The sequence below is a fragment of the Hoplias malabaricus genome, chromosome 4, assembly GCF_029633855.1.
Source record: "Hoplias malabaricus isolate fHopMal1 chromosome 4, fHopMal1.hap1, whole genome shotgun sequence".
NCBI lineage: Eukaryota > Metazoa > Chordata > Actinopteri > Characiformes > Erythrinidae > Hoplias > Hoplias malabaricus.
The window spans coordinates 63,178,086-63,201,208 of NC_089803.1; the positions used below are offsets into that span (position 1 = coordinate 63,178,086).

A 23,123-nucleotide genomic window follows, 5' to 3' on the forward strand; every position below is an offset into this window, starting at 1 on the left:
CTCCACGCAGCAAGCAAGCGAATATCAAACATTTATAGCAAGCCACATGAGACAGATCTGAATTGAACAGACATAAAGTTGCACAGAAGCAGACAGAAGATGGCCTTTCAGTGTAAATGGATTTATATACAGTACTTTCACACTCAGGGAATCTTTGTTTTGGCCAATTTTCCACATATTGTGAATGTACAGCACCAGTCAAAAGATTGGACATCTCAATAAATTATTTTTCTTTTTTTTTTATTATTATTTTCTACATTGGAAATGAATATGGAAGACATTAAAACCATAAAGGAACAAATATGGAATTATGTGGTACACAAAAAAGTGTTAAGCCAGAATATATTTTATACTTTAGATTCTTCAAAGTAGCCACCTTTTGCTTTGATGACAGCTTTGCACACTCTTGGTTTTATGTCAATCAGCTTCATGAGGTCGTCACCAGGAATGGTTTTCAGTGAACAGCTGTGGCCTCATCAAGAATTAATTTGTAGAACTGCTCGCCTTCTTAATGTGTCTGAGACCATAACTTGGGATGTGCAGAGGTAGGGCTGGTACACAGTTCTATACAGTGAACAGCCCTATTCCACTAATGACTAATGACAAGAAGTGCCCAAACTTTTGCTTGGTACTGTAAATTGTAACCATGGAAATTAGTATAGAATAACCATAGAGCAACTAAAGGAATATGTGAAATCTTTAGAAATGGTTACAGAGTAACAATGAAAATGTGTTTAGCATAACACTGGAGAAGAGTACAGTTAATAGGTATGAACATTTAAAAACCAAGATTAAAAAATTCCTAAATTATCACGGTTATCAATATTTTCATGGTATAGTTAAAATGTACGGAAAGGCTAAAAAACTGATATACTGGTACTGGTATTACAGATACAGATACACGCTAATATTGTGTCCATATTGATGATTTTAGAGACTTTAGAACTGTTCATTGAAACTTTTAAATCAATGTACATTAAACAAATAGCATCTGGGAAATATGAGATTGGGTCTTCTGCAGAAGGTGTACAGCAGCCTAATTCTATACCAGTTACCATCATTTTCATATCAGCTGTAGCTGCTTATAGATTTTTACAAAAATGAACAACAAAATCTGTACAGCTTGTTTGTCCTGTGTACAGCAATAAAAGTCATAATGTGAGATAGTAATTATAGTATTAGGTTATATGATTAACAGGTAACTGTATAAACCACAATTTTGTTGTTTTTGTGGAAATAATTGCTACATAAACAATATTGAAGTTCCTATTTAAGAGGCATGTTTATTTCAAACAGCTCCTAGAGCACCAAGGAAGATGCCTTAGACCATAAACATTTAAGGGTAAAGTGGCTCAGAACTTCTTCACAATCTAATGTGTGGGAAAAGAAAAAGAAAAACACTCAAATATAATTACAGGACCATTTAAGGTGGATTGAAGTGTTGAGCTGCTCAACCATATACGTTGGAACAAGGTGGTGAGTTTGAAATTCTGACCAGAAAGCATGCATTAGAATTGTATGAGACATTCTGTTTGTTATTAAAAATGACACAAAAGCTCTTAAGGGACACAGACCCACATTAAGTGCTGGAGACTTGCCAAATTTTGGTTGACTCTGTACTTGAGTTTTGTAAACAGTGGTATTCAACAACAGTTTTAATGGTAATTGACATTTGAAATTAATATGCTAACCATCAGGAATTGTACTTCTTATTTATGTGTAAAATGTCTATTCCTGTTGATACTGCATTTCATATGGATTTTTATGAATTAAAACATTATATAATTTTAAACTATATGACCAAAAGTTTGTAAACACATATTCATCCAACATCATCATCATCATCTTTTCTGCTTAATTCATTTCAGGGTCATGGTGGTAACAGAGCGAGCAAAGAAGCCCTGGCATTTCTGCCCCCGCAACTTCCACCAGCTCATCCTGGGGGATCCACAGGCGTTCCCAGGCAAGCCGTGAGATATAATCCCTCCAGTTTGTCCTGGGTCTAGCCTGGGGCCTCCGTAAAGTTGGACGTGCCTGGTATACTTCCAGTGGGAGGCGTCCAGGAGGCATCCTCATCAGATGCCTGAATATCAGGAACAGGAGTAGAGACAAGGCACAGCCCTGACAAGGCACCTCCCACATAATCTCTCGGGGAACACGGTTATGCACGTTCTCCAAATCCACAAAGCATCCACCATCTCCGTTTGCAAATCCCAGGGCACTGTTTCTGAGGTCCATGCAATATTGTAGAGGTGTGTCAGCCAAGACCATCCCCATCCTGAGCTGTCGGAGTGTTTTCCAGAACCTCTTTGAGGCCGCCCGGAAGTCATTCTCCATGCCTGTCCAAACTCCTCCCATGCTCTGGATTTTGCTTCTGCAACTGCTACAGCTGTAGCCTTTTTCGTCTGCCGGTACCCATCTGCGGAATCTGGAGTTCCCTGAGCCAGCCAAGCTCGAAAAGCCTCCTTCTTCTGCTTGACAGCTTCCCTCATTCCCTCCCTATATTAGATACTTTTCTCCTCATTTGGCTACTGCAGTAACATTTATAGCACACCACATGAGACAGCTTTTGGGGAGAAAGACAAAAAGCTACAGGGAAACAGAAGGAATACTGTCTTTTTTTCAGGAAAATTCTGTGAAAACCCACCAATGAAGCTAAATTATGAACACAATTAGAGCTCCAATTATGGCCTGTTAGAGAAGCGGAGTTATTCAGCTATTCAAACTAAAGCTAATCGTTCTCCTTCGGCCTTCCTTTCTGTAAAGCTGTATCTTAATGACTGGGCTGAGAGGTAAAGAGGCTTAAATTGACTTTGCATAGAAATTGAGTTAATTGGGAGACTCAAAAAATGGCCCAACTTTTTTACACATTGTATACCAATCCATTTTTTAAAAATGGTCCAAGGCTAATGATAAAAAAACTGTCTAAGGTATTTATGGCTAAACTACTTTATTTCTCCTACTCTAGTTTTTTTACTGCACTGTTGCTTTTTCAATTTAGCCAGTGATCCGTGAGGCTATCATAGGTGTCAGTCACAATTTGCATCAATTGCCTCACTGTAATCTCTACTGCCAATCATGCTTAAATGTAAAAAGTCACCCCAAACCCCTCAATTATGGTCTGCTTTCATACTCCCGACTCCAGACTGGTTAACAGCACATAAAACCGCAACCCCTTTTGACAAGCCATAATAAGCAGTGTAATGCATAGCAAAAGCACTCCAACAAACTCTTAGATAATAGCTTCATTGACAACCATGTGATCTCACAGAATGGATTGCAGTAAATATGTTAGCGATAATTTTGTGCTAGTTTTTGCCAGTTTAAATGATTTATTCATGGTAAGTGTCTTTTTAATACCATTAAAGCAACAGTTCAGTCATAAAACCTAAAGTTGCTAACAACAGATGCAAGTGGCTAGCCAACAATATTCATTATGTACAGTCATATATAGTCATTGGTGGCTAAAATCTTTGCAAGGTAATTGTGTCTCTCTATGGTTATTTATTTCATAATACAATTAAAATTATTATGAAATTAATTTTGTTTGCACTGAACAACAAGATTATGCTAAGTCATGCTAAATGTTATTCATTGTCTGTAACCGCTTATCCAGTTCAGGGTCGCGTTGGGTCCGGAGCCTACTCGGAGCTCAAGGCGGCAACACACCCTGAACACAGGGCGAAACACACTCACACCAAAGGACCCCAAACTCCTCACAAACAGTCATCCAGAGCAGGACGTGAACCCCCAACCCCAGATCCCTGGAGCTGTGTGATAGTGACACTACCTGCTGCACCACCGTGCGATCCCATGCTAAATATTAGCCATTATTAAAACCTAGCAGTTAATTTGTTTCCACAACAATTTAAAATATATGCCCAGCTAGACACTTTCAGGCATAGGCATGATAGGCTAATGGTAATATACATAAGCTGCTGGAGAGTATGTGGTCCCGTTAGTGAAATATTCACCTCTGAAGTTGGTGTGTTAGCATAAAAAATTTCTTTTTCTCATCCTTCTGACTGTGAGTCAGAGAGAGAGAGAGAGAGAGAGAGAAGAGAGAGAACTTCATTTTGTTCATTACAAGCCTGCAGTTTAATACCTATGAGTCACGAATCAGCTTAGCAAAGATCACATCTTGAGAAATAAACATTATTCCATCCTCTCACTCCTCATATAATCACTCCTATAAGTATGCTGAGAAGATTTTATTAGATATTTTGGTGCCTTTTGCCTATCATAAAGAAACATCTAGAAAAATCTAGAAAGGCCAAAATGTTCAACTTCGTGCTGACATTAGCATAATTCTTCAACTAATAGTCACAGTTCCCCACTGGATATCAGAATGTGTGATGTTTGTTGAGTGTATTAAATAAACAAATCCATCAAATCCATCCATCCATCCATCTGTTATTTGTAACCCTTATCCAGTTCAGAGTCGCGGTGGGTCCAGAGCTTACCTGGAATCATTGGGCGCAAGGCGGGAATACACCCTGGAGGGGGCGCCAGTCCTTCACAGGGCAACACACACATTCACACCTACGGTCACTTTTGAGTCGCCAATCCACCTACCAACATGTATTTTTGGACTGTGGGAGGAAACCGGAGCAGCCAGAGGACGCCACCCACGCAGACACGGGGAGATACATCAAATCTAATATCAATAAAAAATAAATACAAAAACGTAAGTTTCTTTAAAAAAAATAATTAGGAGATGCAGAAAAAAACTATCTATTTCAAGTTTGTAAGCTAATCTTCTACCAAAAAGTAGCAGTAAGCATTAAAAGTATCCAAAGTGTGAAGGTAAAAGGCAAGTGTTTCTGCTAAAATTGCCATACATACATACTGTATCTATCCATGCACTATATAACATTTATATACTGATGATATATTTGGAATGAAAATGTTGCGGTGGTGTATTTCATCAATGCCACCCAGCACTAGAATCACTGTCACTGTATTTTCTCTCATTAGTGTTGGATGACATCTATACCTGTGGGCACTTGGGCTAAGACTGGGGTTTGGTATACATCCACCTTAAATGTAATGTACACATGGCGACATTCGGTCACACACAGAGTAATACCTATTTTCACGTTGTCAGCTCATATGCCACGAGGCCAGTTCAGTCTCTGTCATAACCTTCAATTGATAAAAACACTACCACACACTGGTTCTGACATTTTTGCTTATTTGAGACAGGTGAGGACTTGGTTTGTCTCCTCACAACACAAATACAGTGCACACTTTTTAAAAATAAAACTGCCAGAAATAATTTTTTGCACCTATGCCACAGAAGAAGAGTTTTTCAGTGAAGGAAGCCCTCTTATAAGTAAAATGTGTCTGGTTGGTGTCTGAGTTCTTCCCATGTACGCATGGGTTTCCTCTGGGTGCTCCGGTTTCCTCCCACAGTCCAAAAAAAAAAAAAAACACACATTGTAAGGTGGATTGGCGACTCAAAAAGTGTCCCTAGGTGTGAGTACCTGAGTGAATGTGTGAGCGTGTGTCACCCTGTGAAGGACTGGTTCCCCCTCCAGGGTGTGTTCCTGCCTTTCACCCAGTGATTCCGGATAGGCTCCGGACACACCCCAATCCTGAATTGAATAACCGGTTACAGACTATGAATAAATGCATTTATTAATGAATGAATTATTGGTGATTGTAATAAAGTGGTGGCTGAAACGGCATACAATATTGATGTTTCTATTAATGTCAGAAAAAAAGAGTGAAAGTTGAATGTATGTGCTACTTTGACAGGTAGATACACATTTGATGCAAATTTTTTATATTGTCTGGTTGTCTTACACAGTGTCATTGGCATTTTATGAATTTGTGTGCCTGTTCTGTGCCTGACCTAAAGTGCAACAGTTAATTCATGTGTATACAGGTTACACTGAGAGTAAAGGCCACTTGAGTTTCCTCGATTTTATCTAAAATGATGTCAATAATGCAGTAAGGCCCGAATGTCAGTTAGATGTGATTCTGTGTGACATACTGATAGTGGAAGTCAAAGCCAATCACCAGGTCACATGACCTGTCAGGACCAATCACAGTTGACCTGCCAGCTGTGTAAGGATTAGAAATTGTTAGGCTCTGTCCCAGTTCTTACCCTAAGCTCTAAGGCCCTTTTAAAAGTGTACACTTTGTTGAAACTGCTGTAGTGAGAACCAAAACAGGGGCTTGAAAAAAGGAATCGGGACAAAACCAGTTGATGTCCACTTTAACTGTATAAGTTAATACCATTAAGGTAAGACCATTTGTGATTTACACCGCAGACTTCAGCATTTCATTATTGTGATTAAAGTGGATTGTGTGTAATAGTAAAGTTATCTCTCTTTCAAACACACAATACACAGATACAGCCACATGCCCATACACTTAGAGGACATTTAATTAACCCAATATCACGTTACCCCTTACAATTCCTCCTTATGCCAAATGTAGCCAATCATCCAAGGAATGTTTGACCTCTGAATTTCTCAACTCTCACTTAGAAGTGGGATGAATTTTTGCTTTTCTTGCTCCAAATACTGCAATTTCATTTCAAACTTTAGACAGTGTAGCAGCTGTCCTAAAGGCAGAATTTTGTCTGTACATACGTTCACTCCTATAGATAAGATGGGTTATAGACAGGTTGCCTAATATTCCTCTTATTCATCCCTCTCTCTCTCTTAGAACATAAAACATCTAATGTCCAAAAATAATGTAGATAATGAAGATGTGGGTCCTTTGACCATTTTTATGCACAGAGCTCCCAGAGTAAAAAAAGGAACATAAGGAGAGACACACAGAGAAGACCATAGGCTGAGACTGGGGGAAAGTTGTCATGTTCTCACAGGTTGCTAAAGGCCAACTGTCAAGTACACCTTTATTATTCAGGTTTTTCTCTCCCTTCCAGGAACTGCAAATGTTAAAGCAATATTTCAGGAGAAAATCTAATTTACACAATTCCCTCTCACACAAAATGTATTTCATCAGTCAGGAAATGTAATTGTCTGAAATTTCTTACTTTAGTTTTGCACTGGAGCTATGAGTCTAATGTAGCTAATAAATAATCAACGTTTATTTAGCATTTACTTAACCTTTTTAGATGTTTAGCCAGTGATAATTCATCAACTAGTTACACTAGGTCAAATGTCTAACTATATGAATGGTATTAACAGATGGTCTGTTCCATTATACTGTATTAGATTGTGTGCCTCTGGAAAGACTTTTCAGTGGATGCTGGGATATTTGAGTGAGAATTTGATGGAATTCAGCCACACAAGCATTAGTGAATTTAGATACTGATTACGGATTTTTTTTTCTAGATCACAAACTCCAGTTCATGTCATTTCAGATGCATCCACTGAATCCACCGGAGTGAAGGAGTGCTATAAAATATATTTGGGATGAATTGTCATCCAAGTGCATTTCTCAAATGCAAGACTAGCTATGTTATAGTTCTAAGCCTAAAGTATATAGCATTCTTTGTTTAGGTGTCTCTGTATGTGCTTTCATCTGCAGAAAGATAAAAGACTATCACACACAGAGACACACACAGAGACACACTGCAAATGCTCATTAGGATTGCGTTTCAGTGGCAAGGAAGAACACAGTACTAACTGCTCCACACAACAGAAGCTCTAATGTTCCACAATGTTCTCCAAAGAGAACTAAACATAACTGCTTTTATTTTCTTTCCATACCTTTTTTCCCTCTGCGCTGTTCTTTCATTACAACATTTACCAATTATACAGGGGCAAAACATCCCACAATTTTGCAGTGCACCAAAAAGCAGCTGCTACAGAATAAAATAAGATTAAAGGGGTAACATATCATTTTTAATAGCCGTAAAAGCACAATATTTGTGAATGTGATTGTTTTTCTCAATTTTTTTCTTTGTCGACTGAAATTCAAAATCATTGCTGTCCAATAAAAAACATGTACCTCCAAAATAGCAGCTTAACAGGAGAAGGAAAAACCTTCAATGTTTTTGAATGGATAGTGACTGTATAAAAAAGACAAAATCTCATTCAGACTCATTAAATTCCCTCACATGAGCAGCTGATACACAGAATGCTTTAAATATGTTTGGTTTTAAAATTCTGATACAGGCCACTAAGTCTCAGTATAATGACTATTATAATTTCATAATGTGTTGAAGAATCATTGGAGAAAATGAATGCTCCTTTAAAATCACTGTTTAAAAAAATATCATAGAAAACATAGAAGTCAGTAATGGTACTTTGTGTTTTCCTAATGGGTTGATATCGCAGTTTTAATGACTCCAATGTTTGAACATTTGACCTGTGACTAATGCAAAGATGACTTCTAATGTTTTATATTTTAACTGGATCTAAAGGTGTACGTGAAGTGAGTGGTCACTAATAGAACCATTAAGCCAGTTATGAATTCAAACCAACATGTTTTAATCCTAATGGTTTTAATGGATTTTTTACCCAACAGGAAAATATTAAATGTTTAGAATAAACCTGGCAGCACTAAAAACTAAAGGGCTTCACATCCACCAATGGGGTTGTCCAATATAAATAAGAAATAAACCACTGAAATTTTGTTCTCACTGTTATCGGTGTCAAATTTACGTAAAATATACTTATGTTCATTCTTTACCAGGCTCCTATATTTCAATGGGGATTAATTTTCAACATTTAAAGGCCACAGAAATGTCAAATGTCTGTGAGATGTCAAAAATTTGTCCAAGACTAGGCTATTATCTCTTTGAATTATTTTGTTTCTTTTTTACAACATGTAATAATAACTTACCGGCTGCCAGCTGCATCCAGCCACAGATCTTGTAGACGGTTGCAGTGCTGCAGAAGAAGAAGAGGGCAAAGCAGCCAATACAGGTGAGCACCAGGACCATCGAAGTGCCAATGAAGAAGGAGGCAGCCTTGAAAGCGCCCGAGGGGATGGAGCCGAAGTTGGTGAAGCTGCCCTGGCACTTCAACTCGTGTGAGAGTCCGTTGCCAATACAATAGTGGAATAGGCCAAAGTAGCCTGCCTGAGGTGTGTCCACACCATCACCGATCCAGTACGGCTGGATGAAGCACACCACATTCACAATGGCAAAGAGTATGGTGAAGATAGCCCAAAGCACACCAATGGCACGAGAGTTCCTCACATAGTTCGTCTGGTAGATCTTTGCTGCTTCTGAAGCCGGGAGCATCGCTGCTGGAGTTCCAGGAACCATCTCCCTTCAGCTTCTATACTTTGTCTTTGGCAGATGTGCAACAACAGCTGTGGCACACCTGATACCTTATGGTTTCATCTACTGTCCAGAGTCACCAGCTTTCATCTGGAGTAAAAAGAACTGTAGATTAGATGTCCTTCTTTCTAAAAACAGTTCCTTGTATTAAGTCACTTTTTATTCATTCATTCATTATCTGTAACCGCTTATCCAGTTCAGGGTCGCGGTGGGTCCAGAGCCTACCTGGAATCATTGGGCGCAAGGCGGGAATACACCCTGGAGGGGGCGCCAGTCCTTCACAGGGCAACACAGACTCACACACACATTCACTCACACATTCACACCTACGGACACTTTTGAGTCACCAATCCACCTACCAATGTGTGTTTTTGGACTGTGGGAGGAAACCGGAGCACCCGGAGGAAACCCACGCGGACACAGGGAGAACACACCAACTCCTCACAGGATGGTCACCCGGAGAGGGAATCGAACCCACAACCTCCAGGCCCCTGGAGCTGTGCAAGTGCGACCCAGTCACTTTTTAGTTCTCTTTAAATCCGTGCTTAAATTTTTGGATTCAGTGTTAATCTGGAGAATTGAGAAGAGTGAGAGACTCAAGCTTGAAGTTTATTCAGTTTTGTTTTGGGTGACATTTATCCTCTACTCTATATAATCCAGTACACAGCAAATTCTCTAGTGTTAAATCAACACTATTAGTGTTAACTTAACACAGAGAGTGTTTAATTATTACACTAACAGTGTTAATTTTACACTAATAGTGTTGATTTAACACTGGAGAATTTGCTGTGTAATTATGTATTGGTTTTCTTTTTTAATTTTATTCATTGTCTACACATAGTGATGCAGGATGGTCTTCCTGTCCAAGTCCTAATCTACCTTCTGTTAAAAGTGTCACCCACTGTTTTACACCAACCATGTACCACCAGTACAAGTGTGAAATCCAGAGTCTTAAACTAGGGTCACATTCTACCTGTCTATGTGACCCAATGCTCTTTTTCTTCTCTTTATATATCACTGTGATTTAATTGTGGACTGGGCCACATCTCTGCCCTTTAAACCCGTTGTCTGGGCTTTTCAATGGCTCTTTTATCCTTAGTGTTTTACCCAGTGCTTGAAGGTTTAATTGGGTCTTCTCTCTCTTTTCTGTTTACTCTGTTTTTTTCTGTGTGTTTTAATTTTCTACAGCATATCTTATACAACTGATAAGTAAGATTTTAATTCATATAATCAATATTCAATCATTTATTCAATTGTATGTATATCACTTCTGAAATACACTAAAATGCACAATGCATAAATATATTTCTTAAATTTCCTCTTCCTTTTCTTCCTGATATCATTACTAACAGTAGTAACAGTTGCAGTAGTAGCAGTATTTTATTCAGGAGACATTTGTGCTCACTTCACTAAAGCCCTGCTTCTTTTAATCTCTAAGTCACAGAGACCACCTTTAAAATATTCCAATTCGATTATATATCACTCAATTCATGCATGTTTCTAAAATCAGAATCAAATACATACATCAAGAAGTCACTCTGAACAAAGGACCGTTCACTCATTCATTATTTAGATTCAAATGCAGATGTAGGAAAAAAATAACATCTGGGCTGCAGTGGTGATGATGCTCTGCAGCCTTTTCTGGAGCTTTAGATGAGAAATAGAGGAGAAAACAGGCTTACTTGTGTCCAGCTGTGCGTCCTGTGGTGGTCTGTGTCCATTTCCCAGCTCAGAAAATCCCACTTTTTATTTTACATTATTTTATTTCATTCCGCCGAACGTTAGCTCTTACAGGCTCTTAATCCCGCGTGCTGACAGATTTACACAGCAGCTATAGATGCGTACGCAGTCATACAGTCACACATGCGTCTGTCTTTCGCTCTCCCTACAACCTCTGCTTTAGGCTGGCTCCTTTTCTCGGTCTTGTGTGAATGAGTTAAAATGGGTTCTGGACCGAAGCACACGAGTAGATGACAGGGAGCAAATACTCTCTCTCTCTCTCTCTCTCTCTCTCTCTCACTCTCTCTCTCTCACACACACACACACACACACACACACACACACATGCACAGGCGCGCACGGCAGCTGTAGCTCAACAGCGCTCACAGCAGGTAAAAGCAGATAGAGCTGTTCAGGTTCCGACGCATTTGGACTGTGTTCCAGTAAGTGGGCAGTAGTGCACTAACTAGGGTGCTTAGCGATTGTCTATGAATCCTGGTCGCTTTCCAACTCGAGCGTCGCGCAGCTTTTTAGGAGGTCCTGATGGTCCCTGAACATCAGAGACTCCTCTGTCCCTAATACATCGGATGCAATGAGGCCCACCAGAACCAGCATTGAGAATCACTGTTTCAGATTCTGCCAATGGCGACCACGAATCATGCCAATGCCAATCAGGCCTGAGGGGTTCCCTTACACTAAGTTTACAACTTGCAGTTTGGAATCTTCTTTACAATACTCTTAAATTGATTTAAGTATCTTCCAACAAGAGAAGGATATGTTACTGTAGAAAAGAGACCGATTAATTTTAAAACACCCGATTAATTTTAGAATAATCGTTGGAGCACACAGTACATATTTTTAATTTTACAAAAAAACACCCTTTCTAAAAAATAATTTAATTTGCACCTTGTTTACTTGTGCGTGTGGCATTTCTACACTCTCCCATGATAGAAATAAGCAGCCCACCGCATGGTTGAGTATTTGTTTTGAAACAAGTGTATCCATCAACGGGGGGATTCAGACAGGCAGGTGGGAAACCCTATTGTTAGGCAGGCAGGTATTTAGGGTCTACTTTTTTGCCTCTGGAAAGACATTTCAGTGGATGCTGAGACATTTGAGTGAGAATTTGATGGAATTCAGCCACACAAGCATTAGTGAATTTAGATACTGATTACGGATTTTTTTTTTCTAGATCACAAACTCCAGTGTCATTTCAGATGCATCCACTGAATCCACCGGAGTGAAGGAGTGCTATAAAATATATTTGGGATGAATTGTCATCCATGTCATACTTTTGATGTATCCATGTTTCTAAGATATGCATTTTTTAAAGTAAACTTTGTAGTACAACACAGACCGAAATTTCTATCATTATTATTTGATCTATTATTATGACTTATTATAAGATCACCAGTCAACTTATGGAAAAGGCAAACACGTTCATTACGTATCATTAAAATAATTAATTCTGTGTTTAAAAGTTCTGTGTTTAAAAAAAAAAAAAAAAAAGTGTCGGGTGCGGAAGTGACGTTGTGTTCGCGGGAAAGTGAAGCGGTGTGAGGATCCTGTGTAGGGGTTTAGAGTTCTGTCGTGTTTTTATAAAGTAAGTGAACACATTTAATCAAATTACCACAGGACGTGTTTGATTACAGTTATTTTACTTACATAAGGCTGTTCTGATAAAAGCTGGCAGTCCGTTGCTGTGAATGACCCATATTTTTGTCTGTACTGAAATGGTTATTGATCCATGGACACACTGAATTATTAACGTTACTCCGCTCAGTGTAACGCTGGGTGTCTTTATGTGGACAGAAATTCATAGATAACCTGCTCATCCAAAAGCTCTTTCCAGTTGAAAGCATTTAAATGTAGTTTTCCCTATTCTCTGCCGTAACTGCCACTAATAATCCGGTGGGGCGTGCCATGTATACATTTATCGTAGTATATTTCTTAATTTCGGTCAAAATATAATTCGGATATTGATATGAACAATAAAAGTACCACAGAAAAACTGCCAACAACTGAAAGCAACATGACATCACCATTGAACAAAAACGTATTGGCAATATTAAATTTTTTTAACTAACTTTAAAATTGAGTACAATGAGCTGATGGCAGCGTCCTGTAATAACCGTCAGTCAGTGACAGATGCTGTAAATAATATATTGAAGATGTGTATAAAATAATACAATTGTTATTGAAATGTTTTATATTGTGATATATATATATATATATATATATATATATTGGTATTGAATTATTGTCCAACCCTGTAAACACCACTCCCAAAAGTATTTGATGGAGGGCCATAACTCCTGAGAGGACAGACCCACTGCTCCACTGCCCAGTACCCTAGAAGCCCATGGCAGTGTTGGGTGTAGTAACGTCTCCCTTTTTTCTTTCAGTGTCCAGGATGTTGCTGTGTCTTGGTTATCCTGAAGTCAGACTCCAGACTTTGAAGGAAAAGATCCATTGTAGAGAAGTACAGGCAGAAACATTGCTGGCTTTTATGGGGGAGGTACATAAAAACACACACACTGTGTGTAATATCTACCAAAGGCTCAGTTTAATATACAAATATGTACTAATACCTATATGTATGTATTGTTGACATATGGTTCAAATGTCAATTCTACCAGAGAATGCAAAATTTATTTCATGTCTTATATGAAAGTTAAAATAAAATATTTAACTATATCTCTATTGATCTATTCTTTATGATCTATTCTTTATGAAAATTGCACAGTTTAAAACGTAACGTTTGATCTGCTTTTTCACATTTCTGAAGCCTGAGCATTTCTGTTATCCATCCATTTTCATCTATGGCCATCAAGCCACAGGGAAGAGTCATGTTGTCCTCACACTGATGAAGGAACTGGAGGTAAGTTATGTACAAGTTGGAGATATATATATGTGTGTGTGTGTGTGACCTCTAGAGAATGTATTATTTTCACTCCTTATGATCTCTACTCCTTTTGGGAAGGCTTTATGCTACATATTGGAACATTTCATTCTGCCACACATACATGATGGTGCCTGTTGCACATTCAGTTATTACACATGATTTTAAAATAATAATAATATTATCAGCAATTTATGTCATAATCTGTGCATCTTTATAAAAGAAAGTATTTTTTTTCTGTATGTGTATAATAGGTTTCTCATGCAGTGGTGAGCTGTGTGGAGAGTTTTTCTGCTGCACTGCTGTTTGAGCATGTTTTATTTTCCCTGTTTGGTGCCGACTCTGTCTCTCTACTCCCTCGCGCACCCTCTCTGTCTGACTTTGTAAGAATTTTCAAACAATCCTGCCTCCAGCAGCCTGCCACACAGACACGGTATATAGTAAGTATAATCTTATTTTAATACAATTTTTAAAAGTTTTATTTATTCTTGTATTTAAATAATATATTTTTTTATCTTTTAACTATTCCATATTAATGCCTATTTAAATATTATATAAAATTATTTTGGCTTTGTACAACTATTGCAGTTCTTTTGTATAGTGCTTACGGCGTTTGTTTTATGTTTGTAGACTTTTGTCTTAGCTTCAATAATGCATTTTTAAATGATGCTACATTTAATCCATAGCTGTATCTCTTTTGTCCAAATACAGCAGTTAAACATGACACCTTAAACCGATTTCACTGGACAGTGCATCTGAGACCACTATGAATAAATTTTTGGGCAGCCAACAAACACAAGCAACAAGGAAATTGCTAGGGTTAGCAAATATCCCCAGAAAATTAACAAAATATTTTTCACTATCTTTTGGAGGAGTAAATGCACCCTAAAATTACATTATCTATTAAAATAGATATGAAACATGTAATCTATAACCAAAATAAATGTCACAACTTTTTTTGGTAGGAAAAACTGGAGAAGCATTGTATCACTAAAAGTCAGTAGAAAAATAATGTGAATTGGGTATTTCTTGGGGCTGTGCAGTGAAAGTCAATTGCTGTGTGATGTTTTTTGTAGGTTCTGGAGAGAGCAGAGCTTCTCAGAGAAATGGAGGCCAATCTTCTACCCGCTCTACTGCGTCTACAGGAACTGGTACAGAATCACACCTAAAGCTACAGTGTATGGTTAAAAGTTTGTGGGCATGTCCATCATTTCTTCTGAAAGCAAGGATATTGATCTGAAAATTCCCCAGAGTGGTGGAGAGAGTTTTGAGTGGAATGGTTGTTTCTAGAAGAGATTGTTGACTGAAACTTCTAGGGATGCACTGATGCTGAATTTCATGGGCGATATGATAACCATTAGTTAGCACCTTGTTATGGCTGATGCCTGGATTGATAAAAAATAATTTTAACCTTTGGTTTTTATTTAACACTATCCACACCTATTGCACACTAAGATTAGGTATCCAGCACTACAGTCCGTCTATTCAACTGAGATTGCAATTTCATCTGCTTGTTTGCTGTAATGGTGTGATGCAGCTGACTACAGATTTAAATTCAGATTGGGTTTTATTTGTGTGATTAATGAACTGAAGTTGAATGAATGAATTTGGGAACACATGCTATGTTGTTGGACAGTGTTCTTCTGCAAATGAACTCTGCATATCCAGCAGGAAATACACGTCTGTCCTGGATCTTGTGCCTTGTGGTGCTTTGTCACCAGCAGCGGCATTGTCTGCGTGGAGATCTACTCCATATTTTCTTGCAACGTTTCTTTCGGTCTTTGCTTGTTTCCAAGTCACAATAGCAATTTTAATATTTGTGATCCAGAGCTGTTTCAAGAAGATACAAAGGCTCTGTAAAATGTGGCAGTATCACTCATTTAGCGTCTCAATCAAGGGAATCTCATCCAGTTTTAGGGCCATTGATGAGCTGATATGTTCTGTCAAATGCCTAAATGTTTTGAGGAGCATGACCATGTTTTCAAGTAGCATTCGCTGATTTAGGGAAAGAGTCAGCTGTCTCATTACCTGCTGCATGTGCAATACATTCAGCATTTATTTACTCCCCACAACCACCAGTGGGCCACACAAGCTTGGAGATTTTCTCAAGTTCTTTTCATATTATCATCACTGAGCAGTCTTTATTGTTTATACTCTGTGACTGAGCTCCTGTTTTGTCTTGTGGACTAATGTGTCTGGCAGGTTGAAGATAACGTGACTGTTATTTTACTCAGTGAAATCGTTTGGGACAAATTTCGTCCAAATACTGGCTGTTTTGAGCCTCTGCTGCTGCACTTCCCTGATTACACTAAAGGTAAAGGAGTCACACTGTATTGAAATCTTTTACATTTGTCATAAAACTGTAAATTTGGTGTTTAATAAAGATGGGTTTTTTGTGTGTGTTTGTGTCACAGCCGAGCTCCTGCAGATTCTCTCTCTGGATTTTAACCCTTCCTTCACTCCTGAACTGTACTCATCCTACATCAACATCCTGCTGGGTGTGTTTTACTCTGTATGCAGAGATCTGAGGGAGCTACGACACTTGGTAAAACAAATATACAGGCACACACATTACAGTAATTCATCTGTCTATAAATTAATTTGAATATCCAAAGTTTTGTCAGCGTACGATGTAGAAACTTGGTGCCCATTTGTCACACTGAATCTATTAAAAGATTATGTATTTGTTTTTGTGAAAATATTATTATTATAATTATAAATATTAATATTATAATAAAATGTGTACTTAAGGCACAGTTTTGGGTGAGCCTTAAGCTTTCTCCTCTTTCAAACAAAAGCACTCAGGAAGGATTTGTTAATGAGCTGATGTTGTATTGGTTGTGAAAACACCTAAATATTTAGGATGGGAACTGTAGTACACAGTGTTTGTGGTTTCCCTTCTCTTCGAAGTGAGATGAGAAGGGTCCTGTGCACCACAGTGGTAGGGTGTTTGTTTATTTATTTATTTATTAAATGCTGCTGTCTTTAATACATGGGTTTGTGCACTCCAATAGGCTGCCCTCAATTTCTCCAAATTCTGTGAGCCTCTGGAGAAAGGAGAAGGTAAAATAGCCAACATTTTCAAAGTTCCCGTTTTTAATAGAAATGTAGTTATACATTCTGTTCACTGACATGCAGTGAAAATTTATCCTCTCAGATCTCTTTCAGCATGGGCCACCAACTGAAATTGATTTAGAGAATTTTACAGTTTGGAGGCAGTATTTATAGATTCATAGTGGAGGCAGGCCGACCAGTGTTTTATGTACCAATTTTTAGATTATTATTTTTTTAAAGAACAATTAGCCGATTTAATATTTAATGCAGGTAATAAACACTTAACATGTTTTTAATTAGTTCATAAAAAACCTTTAAATAAACGTAAGAGAGAAACAGGAGAATTTGCACTTTTTTTGTCCACCCCAATATGCCTTCTTAAATCATGTTTAAAACTATATGTACACTATACAATGTGGTTGAAGTGAGTTTCGTTTTTAAAATGGTTAAATGGTATAGCAGTTACAGGGTGCCAAAATGTTGGAAGCTAAGTTTAGCGTTGGAATTAATGGTAACTTTCTGAATTATATCCTTTATGAATTTATTATATGTGTAGTTCAAACTGAGTGCTTTATCCGAATGATTAATTGTTGCCTTTAGCAGAATCACTCAATTTCCTTCACACCACTGCCAGTGTTGCTTATGCTAACAAGCATTGTAAAACTCCTTAATTAAGTAATTGGATCTCAGTTTGTCAGAAAATGGCACATTTTATTGGTTAGGGTACTTCACACTTAGAGGCAAAATTTTATTGGGACTTTTGATTATTTATTATTTCATTCATGTTCAAGTTTCTTTCTAAACTGTTCTCAGCTAAGGAAAGTGATACACACAAGCTGTGGAGGAACATTGAGCCTCACCTGAAGAGAGCCATGAACACTGTTTACCTGAGAGAGGTGTCCAGGTGAGGAGGACAAATTTGCAAGGCAGGAACACACCCTGGAGGGGGCGCCAGGGCAAAGGACAAATTAAAATAAATTGAATTTAAATTACTTTATATGTACATATGGTATAATTTTTCATTAAAAATGTGTTTAAACAACACAGTATAACAGGAAAATAAAATATATACTGTAAGAATTTGTCATAAAGATGATATACAAAAACAGGTGTAATAATTACTGATACAGTATTGTTGTTGTTTATAAATATGTTGTAATATTTGGTAAGAGATACATGTTTTACAAGACACTGAAGACTCATGTTAACACAGTGTGTGTTTACGTGCTCTCTCAGTGTTCAGTGGGAGCAGCAGCAGATGGAAGACATGGAGTCCACAACTCTAAGAGGTATTCATTGTCTCTCCTCTCTCTCTCTCTCTCTCTCTCTCTCTCTCTCTCTCTCTCTCTCTCTCTCTCTCTCTCTCTCTCTCTCTCTCTCTCTCTCTCTCTCTCTCTCTCTCTCTCTCTCTCTCTCTCTCTCTCTCTCTCTCTCTTATATTCAGGCCATCTGCTCAGACATCTTCAGCTTTCCTCTGGATTGTGTTAAACTCCTCCTTGGTGCCAAGCCACACACAGAGAGCTACTTCATCTATTAAATTGATTTATAAAATCCAGTTAGCTTGACACAGTAAAAAAATAAATATATATAAATATATTCAAAGATCTTCCATAAAAAGAAAAATTCAATTAGATACTTCCTTACTCCCACAGTCCAAAAAAACACATTGTTCATAGGTGAGTGTGTGTGTCTCTCTGCAAAGGACTGGTGCCCCACTCCGGGCTGTATTTCCACCTTCAGCCCTATGATTCCAGATTGGCTCTGGACACACCTCTGATTAGCACTTACAGACAATGAATTAATGAATGTTTAGCCATAGCGGTCACTGATCCAGAAATAAAAATGACTTTTGGGGAAGGATTTTCATGTGTATGTATGTTTGCACATGTCACCCCCCTTGGAAAACTAATCTGATTACATAGTAATTTCTTCTTTTTATATGTTTAGGTTTATCAGCTCATACTCATGTGGAACTGCCATATTACTCCAAGTTTCTCCTAATTGCAGCATATCTGGCATCGTATAACCCTGCACGAACAGACCGCCGCTTCTTCCTCAAGGTCTGGATCTCCCACTTAAACATTTTATAGCTTCATCGGAATGACAAAAATGAGAACCAGTTTGCACTATTTAAAAAATTTAACATTTAAACATTTCACTTGTCAGTGGGTCTGGAGTTCTAATAAATACTGAATAATTCAATACATGAGCACGTCTCACAGTTACTGACTTGCTTGTTGAGTAAATTACATCTGCACAGTTTTTGTTTAACTTTACACGAAAACGGGCACAGTCTCTGTATTATTAAACCCAGAACACCAGAGCGAGGTGTTACTTAAAATAAACGAGACTGTGAATTAGTTACATCACCGTTTTATCAGTTGGACCCTTATAGAAATGTAAGAGTCAGTAATAAGTAACTAGTTCCTATCGATGCCCTGTTCCTTTATCAAGTAGTTTACTTGGTTGATAAAATGTTAAGGTCCTTGGTTTTAGAAATGTCCAAAATCTTAATGTTATATTGTTATTTTCTGGTAAACGACTTGCTTTAATATCACCTCAACACGGTGCTTCAGCTTTGTATGAACAGAAAATAACTGACAAGATTGTATTGCATAAAAAGACATTGATATGAAGCATCAATGCTTCCCCAAACTTTCCAATGACATGGGTATGTATTTTGGGCTTTTCTGTTTTTGAAATGCCAGAAAAACCTCTGTGATAATTGCTATATGGCTAATGGCGGACCGGCTAAACTAGGCTTGCTCTTAGCTCTTGTTTTTAATGTGGTTGATAGTTTTTGTTACTGCCTTCATGGGTATTATCCTTCATGGGTGCCTTCTGTATTCCAGCCTCAGTAAAACTGTATTATCGTCAATGAGTGACCATCGTGACGATACACGAACAGCATTCATTGCTGTAGTAGACCTACAATAACGGATTATAAAAGTTCTTTTTATGCATTTTGGTGGTTGTAAAATGCCTTTCTTTACAAAAAGGGTTTGCACTGTGAACTGTGTGTTTGATGTGAGTTCCTAAGTACAGACTTCAAATAGTTTATATTACACATAATAAATAGCTGCAGTAGCTACAAGTTTTTGGGTCTAAACAAATGTGTTGTTGTTGTTTTTTATTCCGTCACTTCTGATATGGGTGCATCTATAATAAATAAATCTGTTTTTTACAACAGCATCATGGGAAAATAAGGAAAACTAATTTTTTGAAGAAACATGAAAAAGTAAGTCTCAATTCTTTGCTTTCTCCCACGTATTCACTCACTTTCACTTGTCCTCCCTCTTTTACCACATCAATTTGCTCTTTTCATGCTTTTCATTTATGATTATTAAGATTATTCTTTCCCTGTCAACATGAAAAATTAACTCTCTCTCCTGCCTTGCCATGTCCCTCTCTTTCTCTCCCACCCCCCCTTTTCCTTCCTCCCTCTCCAGACTAGTAACCATCTGTTAGGTCCAAAGCCATTTCCTTTGGACAGATTATTGGCGATATTCTACAGTGTAGTGGACAGCAGAGTGGCTCCCACAGCCAGCATCATCTCTCAGGTGATTTCAATGTATTATAACCTCTTATGTCTGTGCCATAAAATTTGTATTTTAATATAAAAAAAGTTTTATATTAATTTTAACTGCATTTGGACAGAGCAATTCATTTAAATGGAATTTAAAGAAGTATAGCAGTGGTAATTAATACTGATATCCAGTAGATGAACAGCTCAGACAAATGATTGTTTGGATGAATTTTTGATAAAAAAATTTGCCACTATAAGCAATGTCTAAAAAATGTGTACACACTCCTCCTAATTAGTGAATTCAGCTATTTTAAGTTGCCCTCACAGTGGACCATTAGGAGAAATCAGGAAATGTATTTTGACATCATTGAACTTCTTGAAACTTCCAGCATTTTTTGCTGTCACATATATATATATATATATATATATATATATATATATATATATATATATATATTTTATACTTTCATTTGTCCAGCATTCCACAAAATTCCACAAAAATTTTTATGGAGTTTGCTAGTGTGTTCGTTGTTTGTTTCAAAGTTTTGCAGTAGCATATATCAATTGCAGCAACACACATCTCAACAAATGTGTTTTGGGTTTTTGTTTTTTTGTTCCACTACCCACCCCTTTCCTTGTAGATATCTTCTCTGGTCACCCTGCAGCTCCTCACTCAGGTTGGATACAAGGATCAGCTAGACTCTCCTAAATACAAGTGTGCTGTATCCCTGGACTTCATTCTTGCTATTTCCAGGTAGGTGTGTGTGTATGTAAGTATGGGGGATAGACGATAAAAGAAAAAACACAATGTAAATATGTCAAAAGAGTGTTGTTGTGGATGTGGATGGTGAGTGTGTGTGATTTAAGATGTGATTGTTCAGTAATAGTTTATAGACTTATGTGACTCCTGAATCTTTATCACACTATCTTTGAGGTTTGTTTCATTAAATTGTTAATGCTGACTTTTGTTCTTTTCTCTTATTAGAACTGTGAGCTTTGACATTGTGAGGTATCTGTATGACTTCCTGTGAAGATTGTTTTTTGTGGACATAAAGCACTCTTCTGAAGGAGCTGATGGATGGACAAACCACTGGCTGATTTCAAAAAAGCAACAAACAATATTTATTAAGTGACTTTTTCCCTTTTTTTTTCCCCCCATTGTAACTCCTATGAAATAAGCAATACTTCACCAGTCACTGATTTCACCTGTTTATTTGTTCAGAGTGCGAGTCCCCTACATGGGAAATTCTATGTTTTTAATAAGCATCAAAAAGAATCTCTGATATCACAAGGTGGCACTATGTAGTATTGTGGCTGTTTCAAAACATGACAAAGAATAATTGGAGAAAATGACTGGTTTCTCAAGACTTTTTGAGGGTGCTATTTGTTTTACAGTTCATGTTTTGCTTTGGTGAGAAACCCTAAGGAACCCAGCTCATACTACTTTTTACTATAAACATTGAAAAAGGTAAAAAAATACATTATGCCTTTTTGTTCCCTTTGCAACAGGAATTGGCTGCTACACACATTATTGTAAATATTTGAAAATAGACACATCAGAAATGTAAAAGGCAAACTATGTAGTGGCCACCGCAGACATGTCATGTTTGATATAATATCTGTAAACAAATAAATAAAAAATTGTAATTTTCTACAGGAAATGACTGGTAAATTACTTTCAAACTTAACCCAGATCATCTGTCAAATTTTAGATGCAGTTCTTTTCTTACAAAGCAGATAGATGCCTTAGGAGCAGCTAAGGGACTTGCAGTCTTGTTTTATTCTATGGAATCATTTGTTTTTTAATCCAGACTTGACGGTTGGATAAATGGATAGTCCTGTATGGAAATGTAACTCAAATATTAGTTTTTTACTGGACTTACTGGATTGTGAGAACACAGTCTACCTGTTACAGAGCAACTTACTGCCCTTTTGAATCTTTGCTTTTAGGGATGGGCAATATGGTCAACCTTACATAATGTTATGTAACTGCATAGCATCAAGTAGCTCTGAGTAGATGGCAGCCCCAGCATGACATAATCTTTTTGGTTCATTGGGTGTTTTTTTTGGTCTTTAAGTTTTTTTTGAGTTCAGTTCACATCTACATTACTGCATCTCAAGACAAAATTTATGATCTCTAATTATATTGTACTTTCTTTCTGTCATTGTACAACGTACAGTGACATTTGTCTTCTGCATTTAACCCATCTTTGGCAGTGAACACACAAACACTAATGCAGTAGGGGCAGTGAAGCCACACTTGGAGTGGCAGGTGGGTTAAGTGCCTTGCTCAAGGGCAGCTCAGCTGTGGATTGAGGGCAAAGGACAGTGTTGTTCCTTCGTTCCACACATCCCAATTTTCCTGCCGGTCATAGGAATGAAACCAGTAAACTTCCAGGTCCGCCTCTCTAGCCATTACGCTACAGCCTTATTTACAAGTCATGGCTGCAGGCCACATTATAATCATAAATTCATCCCTTAGACTGGATCACGTACACAAAGCATTTAAACTAGCAGTTATTAGACCCCTGATCAAGAGACCAAATCTTCATTCTAGTGTAATATCCAATTACAGACATATCTCTAACCTGCCATTTATATCTGAAGTCTTAGAAAAAGCTGTGGCCCAACAACTTTGCTCATACTTGCATAAGAATAACATGAAAAATTTCAATCTGGTTTTAGGCCACACCAAACAACAACCTTCTTCT

General features: G+C 37.7%; 2 protein-coding genes across 3 annotated transcripts in view; one reads left to right on the forward strand and one right to left on the reverse strand.

Annotated features, from left to right (window-relative positions):
- The window catches only part of lhfpl3 (LHFPL tetraspan subfamily member 3), a 33,319-nt gene extending 21,371 nt beyond the window's left edge, over nucleotides 1–11,948 (reverse strand). Inside the window, exons 1-2 of one of the 2 annotated variants that reach the window (XM_066669140.1) lie at nucleotides 11,837–11,948; nucleotides 8,770–9,301 (exon numbers count right to left, since the gene is read on the reverse strand). In XM_066669140.1, coding sequence (XP_066525237.1) covers nucleotides 8,770–9,196 — 427 coding nt within the window. In that variant the 5' untranslated portion in view covers nucleotides 9,197–9,301; nucleotides 11,837–11,948. Of the gene's footprint in view, nucleotides 1–8,769; nucleotides 9,302–10,893; nucleotides 11,192–11,836 lie in introns of those variants that run through there. The other variant, XM_066669139.1, reaches the window with a different exon arrangement.
- A 496-nt stretch (nucleotides 11,949–12,444) lies between these two features.
- orc5 (origin recognition complex, subunit 5) lies at nucleotides 12,445–22,007 on the forward strand. The gene is made up of 15 exons (XM_066669439.1): nucleotides 12,445–12,533; nucleotides 13,336–13,448; nucleotides 13,719–13,811; nucleotides 14,087–14,272; nucleotides 14,909–14,983; nucleotides 16,035–16,146; nucleotides 16,247–16,377; nucleotides 16,847–16,895; nucleotides 17,700–17,790; nucleotides 18,123–18,175; nucleotides 18,834–18,946; nucleotides 20,077–20,124; nucleotides 20,336–20,446; nucleotides 21,054–21,166; nucleotides 21,398–22,007. Coding segments are annotated over exons 1-15 (1,335 nt in total). The 5' UTR covers nucleotides 12,445–12,532; the 3' UTR covers nucleotides 21,444–22,007.
- Nucleotides 22,008–23,123: the final 1,116 nt, after the last annotated feature.